General features: G+C 40.1%; 1 protein-coding gene across 1 annotated transcript in view; it reads left to right on the top strand.

The window, feature by feature from the left end:
* GLDC (glycine decarboxylase) overlaps positions 1-21,197 on the top strand; it is a 102,231-nt gene that overhangs the window by 31,698 nt on the left and 49,336 nt on the right. Inside the window, exons 4-8 of the mRNA XM_030294290.1 lie at positions 1,621-1,785; positions 7,052-7,129; positions 8,799-8,946; positions 9,270-9,466; positions 11,530-11,626. Coding sequence (XP_030150150.1) covers positions 1,621-1,785; positions 7,052-7,129; positions 8,799-8,946; positions 9,270-9,466; positions 11,530-11,626 — 685 coding nt within the window. The remainder of the gene's footprint in view (positions 1-1,620; positions 1,786-7,051; positions 7,130-8,798; positions 8,947-9,269; positions 9,467-11,529; positions 11,627-21,197) is intronic.

Genomic DNA, 21,197 nt, shown 5'->3' with positions numbered 1-21,197 from the left:
GCACTAAGTGGGTTAACTCAAATACCTAATAAACCATTTTTGGCTAGTAACTGGAGGATATAAGGGTGGAACTCACATCTATGCTGCTTTCTAACCATTTATATCCTTGAATTTTTTTTTTTAGCATTTATTTTAGAAAGTCCATGCATGTGTGTGCACGTGCACTTAAGGTGGGGGGTAAAGGCAGACAGTGAGGAGAGAAAATCCCCATGAGAAGCCCGCCTGACACTGGGCTAAAACTCACAAACTGTGAGATCAAGAACTAAGCCAAAAGCAAGAGCCAGGTGCTTAACCAACTGAGCCACGCAAGTGCCCCTAAACAAAAAGTTTTGAGTATTAAATAGTAGATTCTTGGATGCTTTCCTATTGTGAACTGTGATTGAGGTAGTCTTTTAGCTAGAAGAAAGATAACGGAGTAAAACTTCTGTTTATGTTACTATAGGTAGCTTCAAGTGGATTTTAAGAGCCAGCTTATAATAAAATACAGTAAAACTTTGGTTCCAGAAACATGGTTGTAATCCAAAGCACTTGCATATCAGTGAATTTCAAGAACCATTGTCTCAGTTGTGATCATGACATAGCTCATTTGTCAAGTTAAAATTTATTAGAAATGTTTGCTCAAGTTACTCTCAATTCAAGGTTTTACTGGACATAGATATGAAAAGGTTATTAAAATAGAAAGGTAAGATTAATAAAAAAAGGAATGTAAGATTAAAAAATAACTTAAAGAGATAGAAATGTAAATACTGAATGTACCCAAGCAAAAGATAATATTGTTAATATGACTTATCTCTGAGCTTCCTTACAAAGGTCAAAGGGAATGGGAATGAAAGCTGGTGCAGCCACTCTGGAAAACCGTAGGGAGGTTCCTCAAAAAACTAAAAATAGAACTACCCTACGACCCAGCACTGCACTACTAGGCATTTATCCATGGGATACAAGTGTGCTGTTTCCAAGGGACACATGCACCCCCATGTTTATAGCAGCACTATCAACAATAGCCAAAGTATGGAAAGAGCCCAAATGTCCATCGATGGATGAATGGATAAAGAAGATGTGGTATACATCTTGTGGTATACAATGGAGTATTACTCAGCAATCAAAAAGAATGAAGTCTTGTCATTTGCAACTACGTGGATGGAACTGGAGGGTATTATGCTAAGTGAAATTAGAGAAAGACAAAAATCATGACTTCACTCATGACGACTTTAAGAGACAAAACAGAGGAACATAAGGGAAGGGAAACAAAAGTAATATAAAAACAGGGAGTGGGACAAAACAGAAGAGACTCATAAATATGGAGAGCAAACTGAAGGTGACTGCAGGGGTTGTGGGAGGCGGGATGGGCTAAATGGGTAAGGGGCATTAAGGAATCTACTCCTGAAATCGTTTCATTATATGCTAACTAATTTGGATGTAAATTTTAAAAAATAAAAAAAATTGAAAAAAGAAAAAGAAAAAAAAAAAGCCAACAAAGGTCAAAGGGAAGCTTACTGATACACAATTCTCAAGAGGGGCAAAATTAATTTTCAGTTACTAAATTCCAAAATGAAGACATTCTGTGAGCTTTTCCCAATAGTGGAGTCAGAGTTTGGACATGGCCTCTTATGTCTCTCACAGGATCAGCCAATATACTCCATACCAGCCAGAGGTGTCTCAGGGGAGACTGGAGAGTTTACTAAACTACCAGACCATGGTGTGCGACCTCACAGGCATGGACATGGCCAACGCATCCCTGCTGGATGAGGCTACAGCAGCTGCTGAGGCGATGCAGCTGTGCCACAGGTGAGAGGCCCACAGGGCAAGGGACATCCTCCAGTCTCACCTGCTGTGCTGGTGAAGCTGGCCCTGTCAGTGTCCAGTGACTCATCCCTCTCACACAGACACACATAGCATTATACTAGTCACCTGACATAACAAAATCTGAAATAAAACTGTGGCTTTTTAAAGCTTTTTAAGCCACTTGTTACCTTATTAAAGTTTGTATTTTGAGAAAGAGCATGAGCAGGAAAAGGGCAGAGAGTGGGAGAGAGAATCCCAAGAAGGCTCCATGTTCTCAGTTCAGAGCCTAATGTGGGGCTCAAACTCATGACTTGTGCAATCATGACCTGAGCCGAAACCAAGAGTTGGATGCTTAACCAACTGAGCCACCCAGGTGTCCCTAAAAAAGCTACTTTTTAAAGCCACTATTGTTCACTGTTTTACATTACAGAAGAAAAACATTTGTCCTCTTACATAGTGTTAAGTTCAGGGATGTTACAGCAATTCTGAGATAGTATCAAGCTCCTTGCTCTGTACCATCTTTAGCGTGAGGTCTTGGTCCTCATGGTCACAAAATAACTGCTGGGGCTTTCACCATGACCTCTGTACCCAGAAAGAAGAAAAGGGGCAGTGTAAAGGGTGCTGCTAGCTAAATAAGCCCTCTTTAAAGAGTCTTGGAAGGCAGCTGTGCTCACCACTATACCACCAATGCTGCACTTTAAAGAAGCCCCAACTTTTGGAAGCCCCAACTCAGCAACTTTACTCTTCATTGAGCACATCTATCTACAAGTGGCCTGGAGAAATGTGGTTTTCACTAGATGGGCACATTGCTGCCCCCTTACATATTGGGATTCTGTTACTATTATTGGTTCAGGAGAGAATGGATATTACAAAGGAACTGGCAGTCTGTATTGTAATACATAAATATTACCTTCTTTCATGAAGCATATTGTTTTAGGTTGTATATAATTTTTATAGCCTGCTTTCTTTTTCTATTTAACAATATATGGTGAACGTTCCCCCCATTTCTTTAGTCAGCTTTTTAGGATATGGCTTTTATTGACTACATGATAGTACTCACTTGTATGGAAATACCATCATTTATGTAACCTCACCTCTATTGTTTCACACGTATTTTAATCCTATCTTTTACAGTTACTAATGTTCTTGTTATTTTTTACATCTTTAGAATCAATTTTGTCAAAGATTCCGATTATTTCCTGAGGACACATTTCTAGAAGTAGAATTGCCGGGTCATGGTATATACTTAACAATTGCTCTCCAGTTTCCACCTTCCTTTGCTTCTTGCCTTGTGAGTACATTTGAGCTTACCTTACTGGTAGAATTCTCATGTAGATGTCATCTGGTGGGGAAATCTGCCCACATTCACTGGTGTGTCTGTGAGGTTTTGTGCCTCTGGCCCTGAATGCTCATGTAAGTCTCTTTCTTGGCTTCCACAGACTTAAGGGATGGTTAAATTGGTTCTGTGTGCATGGAAGTTTCCCCCACACCAACAAACGATTCTTGGATAGAGGCAGGTGTCCAAGAATTCAACTCAATTCTGAATGACCAAATATGTATTTCTTATACATCATAACATTGCAGTAGTGAACTCCAAACTCGCTTACCAGGTATGGAAATGTCTAAATATCCCGCCGCAGCCCTAGGGGTGGGCTCAGGCTCTTCCTCCTTACCCTGGGAGGATAGCCAAAAAGGAATACCTCTCTATTCTCAGCTTTTCATATTTTTGTCTTCCTCATCCACCTTTGTGCTGCCTTTTCATTTTCCTCCCTGACTCTCTTTCTAGGTAAGGGCTTCCATTTCACACTTGGAGAAGCTGAGGTCTTTCTGGTTGATGGTTCAGGGGTTCTGTCCTGAACTGATTTGAGTTAATGACCTACTACTCTGTAAATGCTTGATTTGCTTCCTCTCTCTTCAGTCTCATACCTTCGGGCCTGCATTTAATTATACCCTTGAAAAGCAGCCTTGTGCTTTTTGTCTTCAGGAAAATGTTCTTTAAAATAGCAGTTTTTTTTGTTTCCATCTTAGGTCATTTAGGCTCAGATGGCTCTTCTCTCGATTTACTTAGATTCACACTGTGAAGAGCATTGTGCTTTGGGTAATTAATCACTTTTGTATTTCCCCAACTCTACTTATTCTTCTATTAACTTATGCTTATTATAAAAATACCTGTTAAGAGTGGAAATAATATGCAAACAGTAGAAAATATAATGAAGTGAAACCTGCTGTTTCGCAGTCCTGTTCCATTGAGAAAACTGTTGTTAACTGGTCATTGTGTACCTTTCTGGGAAATTAAATGAAAAGCACAATATATATGCGCTTCCCACCTTTTTCACCCAGATGTGCTCATGATACATGAACTGTTACGTATCCTGTTTTAAAAACCAAATTCAACTGGGCATATTTGAAGATCTAATTGCCTTTATTAAACAATTCATAAATGGGGCAATGTTCCATCTAAAGGGTAGAAAGGCTCCCTGAGGAGTTGTACAAGAAGGTTTTTGTTTTTTATGGAAAGCAGGGTAGGGCAAGAAAATGATAAGTAAAAGTAAAGAATCCAGGCAAGATCACCTTCCCTTTAGGGAGAAGGTAAGGGGGTCTTATTATTTGCAGATGACCTCATATAGCCTCTGGTGGATGGAGAACACCCCTGTGACAGATCACCTTTGCACTTATCTGAAAATTCCTGATTCACAGGTTAAGACTAAATTTCTGGAGGAGGTTGAAACTGCAATTAGGTTAGTAATTAAGCCTTGGTTTGGTGACTGGGCTTGGCCCGAGAAATACCATTTTGGGCCTATGGTTTTCTTTTTAACAATCCCTATCAGTCTGATTTCCTGAAATCATGAATTGTTAGAAAACTCCCAGGATTTGGGTCCTTTAGGAGCTGTGTGGTGCTGTACATGTCACAACTTAACTCAGTCCTTTTCATCTCTGCTAAATGAGGACATTTGGTTTAGATAATCTCTAAAGGCTTCTTTGGCAGTAAAATTCTCAGATGTTTTTATTTCAAGAGTTAGTTTTGGGGCACCTGGGTGGCTGAGTCGGTTAAACGTCCCAACTTTGTCTCAGGTCATGATTTAATGCCTCATGGGTTCGAGCCCCATATCATAGAGCCTGGAGCTTGCTTCAGATTCTGTGTCTCCCTCTCTTTACTCCTCCCTTCTCATGCTTTGTGTGCGTCTCTCTCTCAAACATAAGTGAAAATAAAAAAAAAAAATTTAAGAAAAAAAAGAAAAAAGAAAACAGTTTTTTATTTCAATTTGCACCCAATTGCTACCCTGTTTTTATTTCTCTTAACTCCTAGCATATTTTTCAAAATTTAAACCAACTTAAGATTGATTTTGCTAAATGGATCAGATTGGTGTTAAAAAAAACCCAATTCAACTGAGTAAATTTAAAGATGTTTATTCAATAAAGATAAATAAAGTAGAATGGAACACCAAAGGGCTACAGAAAGGGAAAGGTTTCTCCCCCACCCCTCACCTCAATGATTTAATTTTCTTTTTTCAGGTTTTTATTTAAATTCCAGTTAGTTTATGTACAGTGTAATATTTGTTTAAGGTGTAGGATTTAGTGATTCAACAGTTATACAACACCCAGGGCCCATCACAACAAGTGCCCTCTTAAGTATCAATCACCTATTTAACCCATCCCCCTGCCCACCTCCCTTCCAGCAGCCCTCAGTTTGTTTTCTATAGTTAGGAGTCTGTTTCCTGATTTTCCTCCTTTTCCCCCCTCTATGTTCATCTGTTTTGTTTCTTAAATTCCACATATGAGTAATATTATATGGAATTTATCTTTCTCCTAGTGACTTATTTCACTTAGCATAATACTCTCTAGCTCTACCCACATTGTTGTAAATGACAACATTTCATTCTTTTTGATGGCCAAGTAATATTCCATTGGCATGCTCGTGTGTGTGTGTGTGTGTATGTGTGTGTGTGTGCCTGCCCGTGTGTGCATGTGTGTATCACTATCCATTCATCAGTCAATGGACATTTGGTCTCTTCCACAATTTGGCTATTGTTGATAATGCTGCTATAAACATTGGGGTGCATGTATCCTCTTGAATCTGTATTTTTGTATCCTTTGGGTAAATATCTAGTAGTGCAGTTGCTGGATCATAGGGTAGTTCTGTTTTTATTTCTATTTCATTTTGAGGAAACTCATACTGTTTTCTGGAGTGGCTGCATCAATTTGCATTCCCACCAATGGTGTAAGAGGGTCCCCCTTTCTCTGTGTCCACACCAACATCTGTTCTTTCCTGTGTTGTTAATTCTAGCCATTCTGATAGGTGGGAGGTGGTATCTCATTGTGGTTTTATTTTGTATTTGTCTGACGATGAGTGATGTTGAGCATCTTTTCATGTGTCTGTTAGCCATCTGGATGTCTTCTTTCGAAAAGTGTCTGTTCATGTCTTCTGCCCATTTCTTCACTGGATTATTTGTCTTGTGGGTTTTGAGTTTGGTAAGTTCTTTATAGATTTTGAATACTAACACTTTATCAGATATGTCATTTGCAAATATCTTCTCCCATTCCATCGGTTGCCTTTTAGTTTTGTTGATTTTGTCCTTTGCTGTGTAGAGCTTTCTATCTTGATGAGGGCCCAATAGTTCATTTTTGCTTTTGTTTTCCTTACCTCAGGAAATCCATCTAGTAAGAAGTTGCTATGGCTGATGTCAAAGAGGTTACTGCCCATACTCTCGTCTAGGATTTTGATGGTTTCCTGTCTCACATTTAGGCCTTTCCTCCATTTCGAATAGATTTTTATGTATGGTATAAGAAAGTGGTCCAGTTTCATCCTTTTACATGTTTCTGTCCAGTTTGAAAGGGAAAGGTTTTTAAAGGTAGGTGAAGGAAGTCCTAAAGAAACAAAACAGGGATTATTTAGAGCAAGGTCACTTTCCTTTGGGAGACAAAAAGTGTTTTATTAGGTGAATTACCTCTTTGGTGCTTACCAGGAAATTCTAGACTGACTAGTTAGGATTATATTACTAGGGAAGGTTGTAATCAGGTATGTATTAAGCCTCAGTTTGGTGACATGGGCCTAGCACAAGTGACTCCCATTTGGCAACTGTTTTTTTTTTTTTTTTTTTTTTTTAACAACACAAATTGGATTTCAGTAGAATTCTAACCACTGTAATTAATGCCTCATATTTTATACCATGCTCAGAGATTCCCTAAGAACCAACTTTGCTTTGCATTCTTAGAAGATACTTTGATTTCTTTAATGTGCATTTTTTAATGTGATTTTTCTTTCCAACAGACACAATAAGAGGAAGAAATTTTTGGTTGACCCCCGTTGCCACCCACAGACAATAGCTGTGGTCCAGACTCGAGCTAAGTAATTAATTTCACTCATTTTTTGAACTCAGGGATAGCATCATGCTCATCTCTGTTGTTTCTTTTCTTACTTCCAAACTGATTGGAAGTGAACCTGGTTTAAATTGTGGTTGTTGAATTTTACTTTCTTTCCCACTTTCTTCCTGAGATCTTGCTGGTAAGAAAAATGTGTCAGAACTGAGAGAACACATGAGTGACTTTAGTTGGCTCTGCTTTATTTATTTATTTTTAAAAATTTTTAATGTTTTATTTATTTTTGAGAGAGAGACAGAGTACAAGTAAGGGAGGGGCAGAGAGATAGAGGGAGACACAGAATCCAAAGAAGGCTCCAGGCTCTGAGCTGTCAGCACAAAGCCTGAGAGGGGCTCGAACTCATGAACTATGAGATCATGACCTGAGCTGAAGCTGGACACTTACCAACTGAGCCACCCAGGTGCCCCACCTCTGCTCTATATTGAGTAACCATGCCATTTGTTTCCTTTTTGTAAAAATAAAATTAAAATAATTTCAGCAATGTTTCAGAGTTTGCAAAGCAGAGGGAGAAAATGGAACTCTCCCACAATTAGGGTTTTGTGTGTATTCTTGCAAACATAGTTTATACAGAATCCACTTAAACCTAGATGTGGTATGATATAGATTAAAGCAAGTGTACTGTATTTGTTTAGTGCTGCAATCAGATAAACAGCACAACTATCACTTGCCAGTGTGTTTATTTGCTTTCTTCTTGTTTTTTTGTGTCTAAAAAAAATTTTTTTTAACATTTATTATTGAGAGAGAGAGACAGCATTAACATGGGAGGGGCAGAGAGAGAGGGAGACACAGAATCTGAAGCAGGCTCCAGGCTCTGAGCTGTCAGCACAGACCCCAATGCGGGGCTCAAACTCATAAACCGTGAGGTCATGATCTGAGCCGAAGTCGGACGCTTAACCGACTGAGCCACCCAGGTGCCTCTTTTGTGTTTTTTAAATGCTTGTTTATTTTTGAGAGAGAGAGAGACAGTGTGAGTGGGGTGGGGCAGACAGAGAGGGAGACACAGAATCCAAAGCAGGCTTTAGAATCTGAGCTGTCAGCAAGAGCCTGATGTGGGGATTGAACTCACAAACTGTGAGATCATGACCTGAGCCGAAGCTGAACACTTAAACCACTGAGCCGCCTGTTTTCTTCTTGTAAGAGCTGGGCAATCTCCCCCAACCCCATACCACCATCCCTTTAGAAGGTGTATTCTCACATATGATTGGAACTGGATGGTTAAGGAAGGTCTTTCTCTTTGTTTAATTGATGGCTTTCCATTCATCTAAAACTGATCCTGGGTGAAGGTGGTGACCTGGTGAGACAGCTCTGTAATTGCAGGAATTGATTCTTTAGTCCTAGGAAGCCATGTTCCTGATCCTCTCAGAAGGTTCTGGCAGGAAATGGGTAATGGGAATGGTAAGGGAAGGTACAAGAGAGAAACAGAAGTCAGACTGTTGGCAGCATGTGAGATGGTGTGAAGCATTGTTACCAGTCAGGTTTGAGATGGGGGTGTGTGTGTATTGGATGAAGTTGGGGGGGGGTGGCAACGAGGAAGGACACAGAATATGAATTCTCTATCACTGAAAACAAATTTTACGGAGTTTCATTTCCTTTTGAAAACCAAAAGCATGATTCTTCTTTGTCTTCTGTCTTTCCAGATACAATGGAGTTCTCATTGAGCTGAAATTACCCCATGAAATGGACTTCAGTGGAAAAGATGTTAGTGGAGTGCTGTTCCAGTACCCAGACACTGAGGGGAAGGTGGAAGATTTCACAGAGCTCGTGGAGAGGGCCCATCAGACGGGGGTAGGCAGCTGTCTCCTTGTGGGGGTCCACGTAGGTCTGTCCCAACTTTGTATTATGATTTTTGGATGTGTCTTAATTTCCATATTTGTATCACTTGGAATGGTAAAACTGTCTCCTTTCTGCCTGCCTTCAAATTTGTTTTGTTCACCAACTAATTCCTGGTACATAGTAAAAACTACGTAAATATTTTTTAGTGAATCAATGAGTAAATGGCATGAAACAACCCTCTGTCTGTCTGCTTATATTGGGGATAATTTGCTACTCTCCCACTTCTTTCAGGGGAAGGGAACAACCATGTCCATTTTCTCTTGTTTCCTCTTTAGAGCCTGGCCTGCTGTGCTACTGACCTTTTAGCTCTGTGTATCTTGAGGCCACCTGGAGAATTTGGTGTAGACATTGCCCTAGGTAGCTCACAGAGATTTGGAGTGCCACTGGGCTATGGCGGACCACATGCAGCCTTTTTTGCTGTCAGAGAAAGTTTGGTGAGGATGATGCCTGGGAGAATGGTGGGGGTAACAAGGTAAAGCAGCTCATGTTTCTACCCTTTTATTGTTACTATTAGTTTCTTTGTTCCTTCTTAACACAAAAGTTGTTGATTTCTCTCTAAATTTACCTGGGCCATGTATATAGTAATTTATAACATATTTGTATTGAAGGCATATAAATGAATTAAATTAGGTTGTTGAAAGCATTGGAAGACTTGATATTCTAGGTGTGTTTTTTATCTGACCAGTTTCATTCTCAAAAGCATTATCATGCTACACAGTTATGTAAAATACAAGTAATAGTGAGAGATTATCATGAACATAATGTGATCCTAGAGGCCTGCCACTTGTTTATTCTAGTAATTTTTAAAAAATGTTTATTTGTTCATTTTTGAGAGAGAGAGAGAGAGAGCACCAGCAGGGGTGGGGTGGGGGGGACAGAGAGAGAGGGGAGACACAGAATCCTGAAGCAGGCTTCAGGCTCCAAGCTCTCAGCACAGAGCCTGACTTGGGGGCTTGAACCCACAAACCGTGAGATCATGCATGACCTGAGCTGAAGTTGGATGCTCAAGTGAGTGAGCCACCCAGGCACCCCGCTAGTAATTTCCAAATGTATCTTCCCAAGTGCTATTCATTGATAAAGCTCCTCAGATTAAGAATTTAGATGAATGACATGATCATTACTGGGGAAATTTAGCATGATCTTTTAGACTAGAACTTTCATAGAGGTTGGACTTACTAACCTAAGTGAATAGTCTATATTAGTGAATGATGTGAATTTTTGAAATACTCATGGATTATCACATAATAGCAAGAGGCACCTTGCTTTCCAGTGTAAAAATAAATGTCTTCAAATATTCTTACATTAGTTTCTTTCAATGATGTGTCTTGACCAGATGAGATGAGGTAGAGACTATTCTAATTAATAAAAGTTTAATATATTAATTATTGTCTGCTGATTTTTATATTGAACTTACCTTTCTGAAAAATGGACCCCAGAGCTTGATGAAATACAGGATAAGACTGCTGAATCTTTGTGTTTATCCAAATACTTTTCTTTTTTTTTTTTTTTTTTTAATTTTTTTTTCAACGTTTATTTATTTTTGGGACAGAGAGAGACAGAGCATGAATGGGGGAGGGGCAGAGAGAGAGGGAGACACAGAATCGGAAACAGGCTCCAGGCTCTGAGCCATCAGCCCAGAGCCCGACGTGGGGCTCGAACTCACGGACCGCGAGATCGTGACCTGGCTGAAGTCGGACGCTTAACCGACTGCGCCACCCAGGCGCCCCAATACTTTTCTTTTAATGTGTATTTATTTTGAGAGAGAGAGAGAGCGCGAGCGAGCAGGGGAGGGACAGACAATCCCAAGCAGACTCTTCACTCAGCATGGAATCCTACTTGTGGGGCTTCATCTCCCGACTAAGGTCACAACCCAAGCCGAAATCATGAGTAGGTCCCTTAACCGACTAAGCCACCCAGGTGCTCCATGTTATCCAAATTATTAACTGTATTCAGAAAGAAGGAAAATTTTTCTTAGAGATAGGTGGTAAGATTATTAACATTCTTTTTTTTAAAGTTTTTATTTAAATTCCATTTAGTTAACATACAGTGTAATATTAATTTCAGGTGTACAATTTAGTGATTCAGCACATTCTTTTTCCTAATAGCTGTATAGTTACTTTAGATTTCCAGTGAAGAAATTAATTCCTTTGTGAGATATTTCCCCTTTTCCTGTGTGTGCCAAGAAGCTCATAGTCAACTTTAATTCTCATTAAATTTAATTTTTTTTCATTAAATTTAATTTTAAATTCAGTCCACATTCACCATCATTATATTAGCCTGGGTAATTCCTGGGAAGTTTCCATTCAAGGTTCCTAGCTTTATTGTGTATACCTTGGTCCCTCCCTCAAAGTACATACTAAAAATTAGTAGTCCTATTTAGAAGTGGACGGCTTGGTAATTATTTCCTTATGGCCTTGCAGCCGAATAAATTCGCTGGGTTCCCTTCAAGCTGGGAAGGAAAGAAGCAGGTCTATTTGTGACTACCCTTGGTGTAGTGATTATCTTTGCTAACTAGATGTTTTATTCTCTGCCCAGAGATGCCACTGGGAAAGAAGTGTATCGTCTTGCTCTTCAAACCAGGGAACAACACATCCGGAGAGACAAAGCTACTAGCAACATTTGTACAGCTCAGGTAGATCACATGACTGTCCTTCCCACTGAATGCCTTATAATCTGTAGACATGAGCTGCTCATTCATTCACTTAATTTTCCTTCACCATCTGCTGACCAGTGTGCACACCAGAAATGGAGAGATCTTATTGGTAGAGAAGCCTTGTGATCTTGTCAGAACCAAAATACGATGTATTTACCTGGAGCTCTGTCCATGTACATACTTTATACTTCAGTGTCTCTAGTAATCTTGGCCATAGGCAGGTCCATTATGGGTGGCTATTGGGCACCTTCTCTTAGGGCTAAAATGGAAGCCCTCCAGGAATGTGGCGAGGAAGCAAAGTGAGAGTGTTTGAGGTGACTGTGCTTGAGGGGATGGTACAGACTGACCAGTTGGTGGTGGTCTTGGGGTATTCTTACTGTGGGCTCATGAAAATCATTCTTGAAATGGATGGAATCAAAGAGGAGGAGCTTCGCAAATTCCTGATGAGCCTGGAAGTTGCCCAGGACTCAGGTCAGAGGGAGCAGTGTTTGAGACCCAGCCAATTTCTAGGCTTAGGTAGAAGATGGTTCCTGAGCATCCAATCCATTCTAGGTCCATCTTCTCCATTCAGGGTCAGAGAAAGAGATCTTACCCATACCTCATTGGGCAGTACAGTAGTTTTTTCTCTCAGGGCATTGGCTCAAAGCACCACCACCAGGTTTTAGAAACCCTTTCCAGGGTCAGTAGATGATAAGGTATTATTAAAGGTGGTTCTATAGCTATTGGTCTTTGGAATACTTTCCTCAGTAGGTTTTCCTGTATTTGTTGCCACAAGAAGGTGGCTGCTTCAGGGCACCTGGGTGGTTCAGTTGGTTAAGCATCTGACTCTTGATTTCAACTTAGGTCATGATCTCACTGTTCATGAATTTGAGCTCTGCATCAGGCTCTGCATTGACAATATAGAGCCAGCTTAGGATTCTCCATGCACCTCCTTCCCCTCCCTTGCTTGCTCTCTGTCTCTTTCTCTCTCTGTCTCTCTAAATAAATACATTAAAAAAAAAAAGGTGGCTATTTCTTTTCAGGTAAGAGCTCTTCTATTATCTTAGGATGGAGCTAGCTGTCACAAACTTTTCCTCTGTTGATAGCAAGTTGAACTTTATACGATGCTGTTACTTTCTGTAGCTTACCCTTCATTTGTTGAATTATCTGCTTAAATATTTCTCTGTCCTCTGCAGCTGACTGCTCCTGTCTTGCCCTTTCTGCCCATGTTCTTCCAAAAAAATGCCGGTCTGATTATAAGTGAATTAAGGGGTTTTCTTTAGAAAAAAAATTTTTTTTTACATTTATTTATTTTTGAGGGACAGAGAGAGAGCATGAACAGGGGAGGGGGAGACAGAGAGAAGGAGACACAGAGAGAAGGAGACACAGAATCTGAAGCAGGCTGTATGCTCTGAACAAGCTGTCATCACAGAGCCTTATGAGGGGCTCGAACCCACATACTGTGAGATCATGACCTGAGCCAAAGTCAGATACTCAACCGACTGAGCCACCCAGGCACCCCAAGGGGTTTTCTGCTTCAATGTTTGGAATTAATTTTACAGGTGAACTTGGGCTGAACAAAGGTCTCTATCTTTTTCAGCAATTATTAAAGTCGTATTTGCCCTGGAGATAGCCCAACTCTGTCTTCTCTGATTTTAATTTTCTCATTCTGGAGAACTTCCAGCTATGCATTGTCTATTCCATTTCATGAGTTTCTTTTCATAATTGGTTGTATGAAGCAGTTGCCCATAACTCCAGTGTCATTCTCTATAAAGATGCAATTATTCTTTTTTGTTAGGAGATGATGTATCTTTGGAAATGCTCCTTGAGCTCTCTGTCTTCTGATTTTCTCCAGCCTTCTGATTTTTTTTTAATGTTTACTTATTTATTTTGAGAGAGAGAGAGAGAGAGAGAGCAGGGGAGGGGAGGGGCAGAGAAAAAGGGAGAGAGAGAATCCCAAGCAAGTTCCAAACTGACAGTATGGAACCCCATGCGGGACTTGATTCCACAAACCGTGAGATCATGTCATGACCTGAGCCGAAATCACGAGACAGACACTTAACTGACTGAGTCATCTAGGTGCCCCAGCCTCTGCTTCTTTTTTTTTTTTTTTAATATGAAATTTATTGACAAATTGGTTTCCATACAACACCCAGTGCTCATCCCAAAAGGTGCCCTCCTCAATACCCATCACCCACCCTCCCCTCCCTCCCACCCCCCATCAACCCTCAGTTTGTTCTCAGTTTTTAACAGTCTCTTATGCTTTGGCTCTCTCCCACTCTAAGCTCTTTTTTTTTTTTTTTCTTCCTTCCCCTCCCCCATGGGTTCCTGTTAAGTTTCTCAGGATCCACATAAGAGTGAAACCATATGGTATCTGTCTTTCTCTGTATGGCTTATTTCACTTAGCATTACACTCTCCAGTTCCATCCACATTGCTACAAAAGGCCATATTTCATTTTTTCTCATTGCCACGTAGTATTCTATTGTGTATATATACCACAATTTCTTTATCCATTCATCAGTTGATGGACATTTAGGCTCTTTCCATAATTTGGCTATTGTTGAGAGTGCTGCTATGAACATTGAGACATTGGATCAGATGGACTTGACAGATCTATTTAGAACTCTGCATCCCAAAGCAACAAAATATACCTTCTTCTCGAGTGCACATGGAACATTCTCCAAGATAGATCATATACTGGGTCACAAAACAGCCCTTCATAAGTTTACAAGAATTGAAATTATACCATGCATACTTTCAGACCACAATGCTATGAAGCTTGAAATCAACCACAGGAAAAAGTCTGGAAAACCTCCAAAAGCATGGAGGTTAAAGAACACTCTACTAAAGAATGAGTGGGTCAACCAGGCAATTAGAGAAGAAATCAAAAAATATATGGAAACAAACGAAAATGAAAATACAACAATCCAAACGCTTTGGGATGCAGCGAAGGCAGTCCTGAGAGGAAAATACATTGCAATCCAGGCCTATCTCAAGAAACAAGAAAAATCCCAAATACAAAATCTAACAGCACACCTAAAGGAAATAGAAGCAGAACAGCAAAGGCAGCCTAAACCCAGCAGAAGAAGAGAAATAATAAAGATCAGAGCAGAAATAAACAATATAGAATCTAAAAAAACTGTAGAGCAGATCAACGAAACCAAGAGTTGGTTTTTTGAAAAAATAAACAAAATTGACAAACCTCTAGCCAGGCTTCTCAAAAAGAAAAGGGAGATGACCCAAATAGATAAAATCATGAATGAAAATGGAATGATTACAACCAATCCCTCAGAGATACAAACAACTATCAGGGAATACTATGAAAAATTATATGCCAACAAATTGGACAACCTGGAAGAAATGGACAAATTCCTGAACACCCACACGCTTCCAAAACTCAATCAGGAGGAAATAGAAAGCTTGAACAGACCCATAACCAGCGAAGAAATTGAATCGGTTATCAAAAATCTCCCAACAAATAAGAGTCCAGGACCAGATGGCTTCCCAGGGGAGTTCTACCAGACGTTTAAAGCAGAGATAATACCTATCCTTCTCAAGCTATTCCAAGAAATAGAAAGGGAAGGAAAACTTCCAGACTCATTCTATGAAGCCAGTATTCCTTTGATTCCTAAACCAGACAGAGACCCAGTAAAAAAAGAGAACTACAGGCCAATATCCCTGATGAATATGGATGCAAAAATTCTCAATAAGATACTAGCAAATCGAATTCAACAGCATATAAAAAGAATTATTCACCATGATCAACCAGCCTCTGCTTCTTAAAGCAACTGCATCGTGTTCTCAGGCAGCCCCTTTTCCTCTTGAGTATGACAGGCTCCACACTGTACTTGTCCTTGTTGGTGGTGCAGAGATTTTTTTTTTTCCTTTAATCTCTGAAAGTGTGTTACTGAATTGTTTTTAAAAATTCTTCTGTATACTTGTGATATTTCACAGATCTCTGAATTTGCATCATGTTCTTTGTGTTTTCTTACATCTTAGGCTTTACCACCACAAGCCATTTTTTCATTAACTTTTATCTAAAGTCAGGTGTGTTCAGATATAATTTACATTTCATCAGCTCTTTCACTGAGGTATACCTTTCCATAAAATTTGCCCTTAAAAAAATTTTTTTTAATGTTTATTTATTTCTGAGAGAGAGAGTGCAAGCGGGGAGGAACAGAGTGAAAGGGCTACATAGAATCAGAAGCAGGCTCCAGGCTCTGAGCTGCCAGTACAGACCGTGAGATCATGACCTGAGCTGAAGTCAGATACTCAATCGACTGAGCCACCCAGGTGCCCCAAAATTTGCTCTTTTAAAGTATACAGTTCTGGGGCACCTGGGTGACTCAATGGGTTAAGTGTCTGACTTCAGCTCGAGTCATAATCACACAGTCCATGGGTTTGAGACCCGTGTCAGGCTCTGGTCTGACAGCTCAGAGCCTGGAGCCTCCTTCAGATTCTGTGTCTCCCTTTCTCTCTGCCCCTCCCTTGCTCATGCTCTGTCTTTCTCTCTCTTGAAATAAACATTAAAATTTTTTCAAAAAATAAAGTATACAGTTCAATGATTTTTAGTATTTTTATAAAGTTGTGCAACCATCACTGGCATTCATTTCTAAACATTTCATCATCCCAAAATGAAACATGTTCCCATGAAGTGATTGTTGTTCTCCATCCTTTTATCTTCCCTGCAGCCCTTGAGAACCACTAATCTACTTTCTGTCTTTGCATTCTGGACATTTCATATAAGTGGGATTATACAATAAGTGGCCATTTGTGCCTAGCTTCTTTCACTTAGCATAATGATTTCAAGTTTCATATATATTCTAGTATGAATCAGTACTTCATTTTTTTATGGCTGAATAATATCTCATTGTATGGACATACCACATTTTGTTTATCCATTCATCAACTGATGGATATTTGGGTTGTTTTCACTTTATTCTATTTTGACTAAAGTGGTTATGCACATTGATGTACAAGATTTTGTGGGGTCATGTTTTCAGTTCTCTTAGGCACATACTGAGGAGTAGAATTACTGGGCCATATTATAAATCTACACTGAACTTTTCCAAAGTGGTCGCATCATTTTACATCACTTTCACTAGTGTATACGGGTTCTAAATTCTTCATGTTTTCACCAATGCTTGTTACTGCCTTTCTGGTTATAGCCATCTTAGTAACTGTGAAGTGATATCTCATGTGGATTTCATATGAATTTCCCTTATAACTAATGATTTTGAGCATCTCTATTATTTATTTATTTATTTATTAAATTTGCATCCGAGTAAGTTAGCATATAGTGCAATAATGATTTCAGGAATAGTTTCCAGTGATTAATCCCCTATGTATAATACCCAGTGCTCATCCCAACAAGTGTCATCTTTATGCCCCTTGCCCATTTAGCCAATTCCCCCACCTATAACCCCTCCAGCAACCCTCTGTTTTCTATATTTAAGAGTCTCTTACATTTTGTCCTGCTGTTTATTTTACTAGTTTTGCTTCCCTTCTCTTATGTTCAACTGTTTTGTATCTTAAATTACACACATGAGTGAAAGCATATGATATTTGTCTTTCTCTGACTGACTAATTTCACTTAGCATAATACACTCTAGTTCCATCCATGTAGTTCCAAATGGCAAGATTTCATTCTTTCTGATTGCCAAGTAATAATACACACACACACACACACACACACACACACACACACACACACCACATCTTTGATGGACATTTGGGCTCTTTCCACACTTTGGCTTTTGTCGATAGTACTATTATAAACATTGGTGTGCATGTGCCCCTTCATAACAGCACACCTGTATCCTTTGGATGAATACCTAGTAGTGTAATTTCTGGGTCATAGGGTAGTTCTATTTTTAATTTTTTGAGGAACCTCCATCTGTTTTCCAGAGTGGCTGCACCAGTTTACATTTCCATCAGCAGTGCAAAAGGGTTCTTCTTTCTCTGCACCCTCACCAACATCTGTTGTTGCCTGAGTTGTTCATTTTAGCCACTCTGACTGGTATAAGGTGGTATCTCACTGTGGTTTTGATTTGTATTTCCCTGATGCTGAGTGATATTGAATATTTTTTCATGTGTCTGTTTGCCATCTGGATGTCTTCTTTGGATAAGTGTCTATTCATGTCTTTTGCCCATTTCTTCACTGGGTTATTTGTTTTTTGGGTGTTGAGTTTGATAAGTTCTTTATGGATTTTGGATACTAACCCTTTATCTGATATGTCATTTGCAAATATATTCTTCCATTCTGTCATTTGCCTTTTAGTTTTGAGGATTGTTTCCTTCGCCTTGCAAAAGGTTTTTATCTTGATGATGTCTCAATTGTTCATTTTTGCTTTTATTTCCCTTGCCTCTGGAGACATATCAAGTAAGAAGTTGCTGCAGCCAAGGTCAAAGAGGTTTTGCCCATTTTCTCCTCTAGGATTTTTATGGCTTCCTGTCTTACATTTAGGTCTTTCATCCATTTTGAGTTTATTTTATTTATTTATTTAACAAATTTTTTTTAATATTTATTTTCTTGGAGAGAGAGAGAGACAGTGACAAAGAGACAGCTTGAGTGGGGGAGGGGCAGAGAGAGAGGGCAACACAGAATCTGAAGCAGGCTCCAGGCTCTTAGTTGTTAGCACAGAGCCCGATGCGGGGTTCCAACCTATGAATTGTGAGATAATGACCTGAGACCATGACGGATGTTTAACTGACTGAGCCACTCAGGTGCCACATTTTGAGTTTATTTTTGTGTATGGTGTAAGATTGTGGTCCAGGTTCATTCTTCTGCATGTTGCTGTCAAGTTTTTCCCAAACCATTTGCTGAAGAGACTGTCATTATTCCATTGGATATTCTTTCCTGCTTTGTCAAAGATTAGGTGGCTATGCATGTGTGGGGCCATTTCTGAGTTCTCTATTCTGTTCCATTGATCTGTGTGTCTGTTCAAGTGCCAGTACCATATGGTCTTAATGATTACAGGTTTGTAATACATATTGATGTCCAAGCCATCAGCCTGCCAGGTGGCACCTCCCTCCCAAATTTTTTCTCAGCTGGGACTGTCTTTCCATACCCCTCATTTCTGAGGGCCATGCGGCTTGAGCCCGCTCCAACCCTTTGGGGGAGGGTCTCAACAAGCATTGCCTGGGTGCCAGTTTGCTCCCGGGAATGTTTGTACAATTGCAGTATTGCAGAGGTTGAAAAATTCTGGCTGGGTGCTGTCTTGCCCCAGAAAAAGTCCGTGCAATTTCATGGCAGTAAAGGTTCAAGGATTATGGTAAATCGGAACATCTAGCCAGCACCAGATTTCACCACCCCCTGGCATCTTTCCTCCAATGCCAGCAAACGTGACTATTCTTCGGGGTCCGTTGGGGTCTTTGCCTGTGGGGAGACCATAAGGCCTCTACCAAATGCTCTCCTAGCAGGGGAACCACTTCTCCCTGTGTGGCCTTTTGTCTCTTTGGACCTCACTGCCTGCTCCTGGGGATTCGCCCCTCCTGCTGAGCACCACCAGGTATTGAGCTGAGGAATTTCCCAGTCTGCTCTCCTCTGTTTATAGAGTCCTTATGGTATCAACCCTGTCCTTTCTCCTCTTCTTGTTCAGTCACTTGAGGGTTCTTCCACACTCTCTTTTCTCTCCAGTTACTTCTGGGGGGAGTGCTTTTCCTGTACTCTCCCCCCTTTGTCTCTTCTCTCTTCTCATAAACAGCTCCCTACCCTCCATGGCTTCTCTCTCCCCCCAGTTCATCTCTCCCTGCCACTTACCTGTAGCTTAAGTTATGCAGATTGTTGTTTTATTCCTCAGATCAATTTTCTAGGTGTGCAAAAGGGTTAGCTGCATTTCAGAGATGAGAGAAGCCTGCTGCCCCGCCATCTTGGCCCCTCCCTCCCAAAGTCTTGAGCAAATTTTAATCACGAGCTTTTTTTTACTCCTTTTTAAAAAAATTACTTTCTTTAAGTATACTAATTAACTTTATCCAGATTATCCAGAAAATTCAAATTTTCTCAGTCTTTATTTGTCTGAACTTCCTTTGGAGTTCTAATGCCTTTCTAAGATTTCTAAAAATGATTTAAAAATTTTAAGTTCATTTTTAGAGAGACCACTAGAGTGCAAGTGGGGAAGAGCAGAGAGAGAGGACGAATCTCAAGCAGGCTTTGTACTGTCAGTACAGAGCCTGATGTGGGGCTCTAGCTCATAAAACATGAGACATGATCTGAGCTAAAATCAAGAGTCGCTGAGCCAACCAGGAGCCCCTAAAAATGATTTTACTAGTCATCAATTTGTTGGCTACTCAAGAATCACCTCTGGATTAAAAAGGGACATGAACCACCATCTACAAAGCTGTTACAATGAGAGGCTTCCAGAGGATTTTGTGATTATGAGGCCTGAGTTTTAATTCTCCTGTAGTAGTCATAAGCATTTAGATACACAGTGTCATGGATTGTTTGACTTGCCCTCTTCATAGCTGGAATGTATTGTAGTGCTTCTACATTTCTCTTTCTTTTTTTTATTTTAATTTTTTTAATGTTTATTTTTGAGAGAGAGAGAGACAGAGACAGAGTGCAAGCAGAGGATGGACAGAAACAGGGAGACACAGAATCTGAAACAGGCTCCAGGCTCTGAGTTGTCAGCACAGAACCCAAAGTGGGGCTCGAACTCACTGTGAGATCATGAGATCATGACCTGAGCCAAAGTTGGACACTAAACCGACTGAGCTACTCTGGTGCCCCAACAACTAGTTGTTGTATAGAGTCCCACACGATAGTCTAAACTCTCTTGGGGAATTTTGGCCCAATGAAGTCCATTTCTCTGTTTTCAGATGTTTTCTTTTCCTTTCCATTTTCTTTATTGACTGTTGGTTTCAGTTTCTAGTATTTTTTGTGAACTGTTTCTTGTTTTCCAGTGGTCCCATGGATTCCTTCTAGTAGCCTAGCAAAGAAAATATGCACCTGACACTAGATCCAATAATGAACACGTTCCAACTTTAAAGCACTGTGTTTTTCAGGTGTTCTTCCCACTCTAGGATGATTGACTGTGAAGTTGACCTTGAACTGCTAACCTTGTACATTAGTAGAAAAGTCACTAGTGGGACTGGAAATATCAGAGTCTAGGTGCTAGACCAGTAAAATAGGAGGGGCTGTGGGAGAATGGAGTGGACTGGGTAGGGAAGGAGTCTGAGACTTGGTTTTGGACCAATTACCTGGGGGGCAAGGATGATATTGCATGGTTAGAAGATTGCTTATTGGCAGGATCTAGGATGATAAAGCCAATAAAGATAAGAACAAGAGGAAGAGAAGCAGGAGGTGGGCCTCCATCATTTTCCCCCTCATTGTCACTTATTTTGGTCTCTCATCCTAACCATTCTCTTTTTATCCTCCTTCCTGACGTACATGCCATCACAGTGGGGCCTTTCCTTGCTCCCCATGCAGGACTTCCTCACTGAAGCGTCATTGGAGTTGTCTGTGTCCCTTATTTCTGAGAAATTTCAATGCCATTCTTTTCTATTTTCTGTCACACAAAAATATATACTTCCCTGTAAATATTTTTGTGAAACTTCAGGCCAATGGTCAAG

This window comes from Lynx canadensis, chromosome D4, assembly GCF_007474595.2.
Source record: "Lynx canadensis isolate LIC74 chromosome D4, mLynCan4.pri.v2, whole genome shotgun sequence".
NCBI classification, from domain to species: Eukaryota; Metazoa; Chordata; class Mammalia; order Carnivora; family Felidae; genus Lynx; species Lynx canadensis.
This window is presented reverse-complemented; position numbering and strand designations above follow the sequence as displayed.